The sequence below is a fragment of the Brassica oleracea genome, chromosome C6, assembly GCF_000695525.1.
Source record: "Brassica oleracea var. oleracea cultivar TO1000 chromosome C6, BOL, whole genome shotgun sequence".
NCBI lineage: Eukaryota > Viridiplantae > Streptophyta > Magnoliopsida > Brassicales > Brassicaceae > Brassica > Brassica oleracea.
Genome location: NC_027753.1, coordinates 24,907,100 through 24,911,456, shown reverse-complemented (window position 1 = coordinate 24,911,456; position 4,357 = coordinate 24,907,100). Strand labels below are relative to the sequence as shown.

The following is a 4,357-nucleotide window of genomic DNA, read 5'->3' as shown; positions in this document are numbered from 1 at the left end:
CGTCTCGTCGAGAGCTTCAAGATGATATGTGTCTCGTCGTCTGGTTCCTCAGAGTTGGAGAGATCGATCGATTTTAAGTTGCGCCTGTTTTAGGGTTTATGTGTGACGGATTTTAGGTTAGGTTTTGTCTCAGGGTTTTTTGGAGTCTATCGTGCTGATAACGTATTGTAATTAGAGAGTTTAGAGACTGAATATTTATGTGTTATTATTAATGAACAAGTTCCTTTGTATAAGGATTACAAGATGAAGATAAATAGAAAGTATCTAAAACCTAAATTCACTAGGATTAGGAATACATAATAATGGAAAGATTACATCTACTAGGAAAAGGAAAGAGTTTCCTTTTCTCCAAGCTTTGTGGCCGCCTCTCTCTCTCCTGAAGTCGTCTCTCTCTCTCCTCTCTCTAGGACTTCAGCCATCTCTCCATCTTCTAGGTATTAGGCCGGTCTTGGGCCGGGTCTGGTTAATGGCAATCCACTCCATGATTTATAACATAATGTATATTTTCCGATTCTAGACTAAATCCCCTAATCTAACGATACTGAGAATAACAAAGAGAGATGTCTGCTAGAAAACCTAGAAATTATCGAAAGAGTTCCATTTATTAATATATAACATTGTAGGTTTCACTTCCACATATGAAATAGACAGAAAATAAATATGGTTTTACCAATCGGAGCTGAACCGGTAGGTTTGGTTACTTCTATAGTGTAGCACAACAGAGTTTAGTGTAACATTTTTAGCAACTAACATGGCCAGTCTTCAAGGCTTGGTCACTCTGCTCTTGTTCATCCATTGTATCACAAAGACTTGCCCCCTTAGTCTCAGGAAGAAGCAAAGCAAAAATCCCTAGACCCGACACAACAAACCCGAAAACCGCAAAAGAGATGGACGGAACATTTCTTCCAACCGAAGCAATGATCGGACAACAAGCTCCTCCGATTACAAGCGCTTGTCTAAGCATCGTCGTCGCGAAGTTCCTCACGCATGTTGGAAACATCTCAATCAAATAAACCGCCGTCAAGTTAAACCCGATCCTAGCGCAGAAGAAAGAGCCAAGTTCAAAGACAAAAGCCATGTTTGTTCGCCCTAACGTGGTCAAGACGAAACAGAACACTTTTAGTGCTCCTCCCACCAAGCAGTTCACAAGCACGGAGCTTCTTCTGTTGAACTTCTCTAGCAATATCGGTGTGATAACAAAGGTAGGTAACTCCACCATTGCGTTAAGAGCTTCGCTTAAGAGAATCTCCAAAAAAAACTCTATAACTTCAAATATAGAGTTTTTTGCTCTCCAAAAATGAACTTCAAAACTTTAATGTCTCTAACGGCTAATGGAACTCCGTCATACATCATTCCTAACCCGAACGTTATGATCATAACAACTACAATTCTTCGAAAAGCCCATCTTCTGATGAACAAGTCCATGATCGAGCCGCTTGGAGATTGTTCTATGGTTTCTTTTGAACGTAACCTAGACGATACTGTCTCCAAGTAACCTCTCTTTCCAGGTGAGATTCTTTTGAGCACTTCAATGGCTTCTTTGTTGTTTCCTTGTACATGAAGCCAACGTGGAGACTCTAAGGCGAAGAAGTAGATAAGAATACTGTGGATAGCTGCTGGAACTGATGTGCAGAGATAGATAAACCTCCAAGAAGCGTGTCTAACAAGGAAGGCGATTCCGGAGAGAGACATAAACCCTAAAACAAACAGAGTAAATGGTACCATAGTAGCTCTCGGTCTCCATTTGGTGGAGACTCGCTCGCCTATGAGATTAAACGCGTACGTCCCGGTCTGAGAACGCGCGACTCCGATGGCGAACTTTAAGAAAGCGTAGGTCCATATGCTGGTGGAGAAGAAAATCGAGATTCCAGTGAGCGACATTGCTAGGGTTGTGTAGAAAAGCAGTTGCTTCCTCCCCAAGAAACCGTCTAGAATCATAGCCATGAAAACCCCTCCAACGATAGAACCCATGTAGAAAGCAGACGTAGGGAAACTTCTAAGGAAGGAGCTCGAACACTCGAGATCGAACTCTGAAATGACGGATTTACCCTTGAACCCGCAGTCCCAATCCCAAGCTGACCGAGGGAGTTTACAGATGTCGGTGGTTGCGGGAGTGCACAAAGTGTGGTCAACACAATGCCATGTGGGGTATGCATCAGTTAAGACGGTGATGAATATCTGTTGTGCATCGAATGTTAAAGCAAGTCCGACAAGAATCACTTGTAGAAACTGTGACAAGTTGAAATCAGACAAGCTTTGTTCGAAAATCTTGTCGAAGTTCAACGGTGGAGAAGTCTCTTCTTCGTCGTCTTCAAGATGGGTCAAGAATGGTGCTGATGAATCCGCCATTGTTGCTCTCTTCAGCTGACTTTTCTCTGAGAGGTGACAATCAACTTGTACCTGGCGAATTATATAATATGGTATGTGGTATATATTGTTTATAGAGAAGTTTCCCAATCTCGCATAAAATGCGTGGTCGACGACTCAGAAGATCGTGATCTTTAGTGATCAGTGTTTGAGACTTTGAGATTTGTATGTAGATTGTCCTTTATTTTTTTCTGACTAATAATGGAATTGAAACATGTGCGTATTAAAAAAATGTTAGGCTACGAAAAGTCCACACGACATGTTTATTTATCGATGATATATACGTGTTTCTTTCAAAATTCATATTTGAGCTGCAAAGTAAAAGCCAATAAATTCATATTTGGGCTCTTACTTGAATTCAAACCACCCTTGTGGTCCATGACTTGTTGCTAGAAATGAATGAAACTTGACCTCTAAAGTTTACAATCTACATCTCGCCCATGGTCGGTTTTGGACACAACAGGGTGAAACATTCATTTTTAATCTCCATATTTTAAAGAATATTATACATAGGTACTAAATAGTAAGACTTCTAAATTATCTAAAGAATTATTAAGATTAACGTGAAAATGTTTATGTTCTTCTAAACTTCAGATTCGGTTCTAAACTTTTCTCAAAAAAATATTTTTGATAAACAATAATGAATAGAGAAAGGTGCTATCAAAGTGACTAATGATGATAAATCTTGGCTTGTAAGATTATCCATCTACGTCTGCCGTCCGCCACCATCCTCACTTGTGACTTGCCACCTTGTGTTATTGCCATGCATATTGAAATACAAGAGGTATGTATGTTATTTATGTTTATATTTATTGTGGTTCTTAAGCTCTCTACTTAACTTTGAATTGTTGAATCTATTGATCACTCACTGTTCCAAATAATCTCGTACAATTTCGTAAGTATTATGTGGAAATTTGGTGGTTAGAGCACCTCCAATGGAAGTATCTAACATGAGTATATTACAAAAAAAATTTGAAAATAATCAAAATTAAAGAGAGAGGAGAGAGAAGTTCTAAACTAAGAGGTTTTAAGAACTTCATTGTATTAAAATATTAATATTTTTTTGTTTAAGAACTTTTCATGAGTTATAACCATGGGAGGTGCTCTTATTAGTTTGGTTTCTCAAGAAAAAATTGAGAATTTGGAAGCCCAAAGCACCCACCCCAAATATATAAAAATATTAAAATTGTATAGGATATGACTGTTCTTTGTATGCAATCTTTATCAAAAGACACAACATTTTAGAGCATCAGCACCGATCAGAGATCATACATGTTTCTCAACAATAGTAAAATTATGACATTAATTTTCAATTTAACTTTTTAACAGCTTAATCAAATAAATGAATGACATCTGTAGAGCTTTGGTGTTTGTAGTACCTTGAAGAAGAATCGTATTTTCTCATCTGTTGTTCTCTCTCCTTCTTTTTCAATATTTTTTATTATTTAAAGTATAAGAAATCTTACGAGAGCCCACCACTAATGATGCTCTTATGATTATCTGATATAAAAATAAAAAGAGTTTTCTACTAAAATCAAGGGGATCAGTATATCACTAGGTATGGTGTCATTTTCCAACAAAGATTACACCTAGAGATCGTAATTACAATTACACTAAAATGATTAGCATATATATCCTCGAAAGAGCAAGACAAAGATCATTTGCTAATCGAGTTAAAATGATAACAATTCAAATTTAAAGGACCAAAAGGCGTGTGTAGTACAAAAATAAGAGTCCGTAGTGTAGTACAAAAAGAAACTGCTCGTATCGGATCTATTCACAAGACATATTGATTTTACTCCATGCTAATAGTCTCTGTTGCACATTTCTTTCCACGTATGAAGTAGGACTTTTTGCAGAATTGACCTATAACTTAAAAGTCAAACACAAAACTAACCTCATTTTTTTTTTGAAAATTAGTTTTGCCCTATTCACCCCACAAGTTCATATAATTTACGAAAATGCCATCAATTTTTTTTTTCTTTTTTTT

General features: G+C 37.3%; 1 protein-coding gene across 1 annotated transcript; it reads right to left on the bottom strand.

Annotated features, from left to right (window-relative positions):
- Positions 1 to 406: 406 nt before the first annotated feature.
- Positions 407 to 2,485, bottom strand: LOC106299394 (organic cation/carnitine transporter 5-like). The gene is made up of 2 exons (XM_013735489.1): positions 1,312 to 2,485; positions 407 to 1,258 (listed from the first exon to the last, which is right to left on the bottom strand). The coding sequence occupies exons 1-2, from the start codon at positions 2,347 to 2,349 to the stop codon at positions 740 to 742; spliced, it is 1,557 nt and encodes a 518-aa protein (XP_013590943.1). The 5' UTR covers positions 2,350 to 2,485; the 3' UTR covers positions 407 to 739.
- Between the last annotated feature and the right edge of the window lie 1,872 nt (positions 2,486 to 4,357).

Bases quoted from the DNA above. Each gene is read 5' to 3' on its own strand.
- LOC106299394 (XM_013735489.1), bottom strand. From the start codon at position 2,349: ATGGCGGATTCATCAGCACCATTCTTGACCCATCTTGAAGACGACGAA. The intron at 1,259-1,311 runs GTTTTGAAGTTC...GAAGTTATAGAG, and splicing joins TAGCCGTTAGAGACATTAAA to TTTTTTTTGGAGATTCTCTT.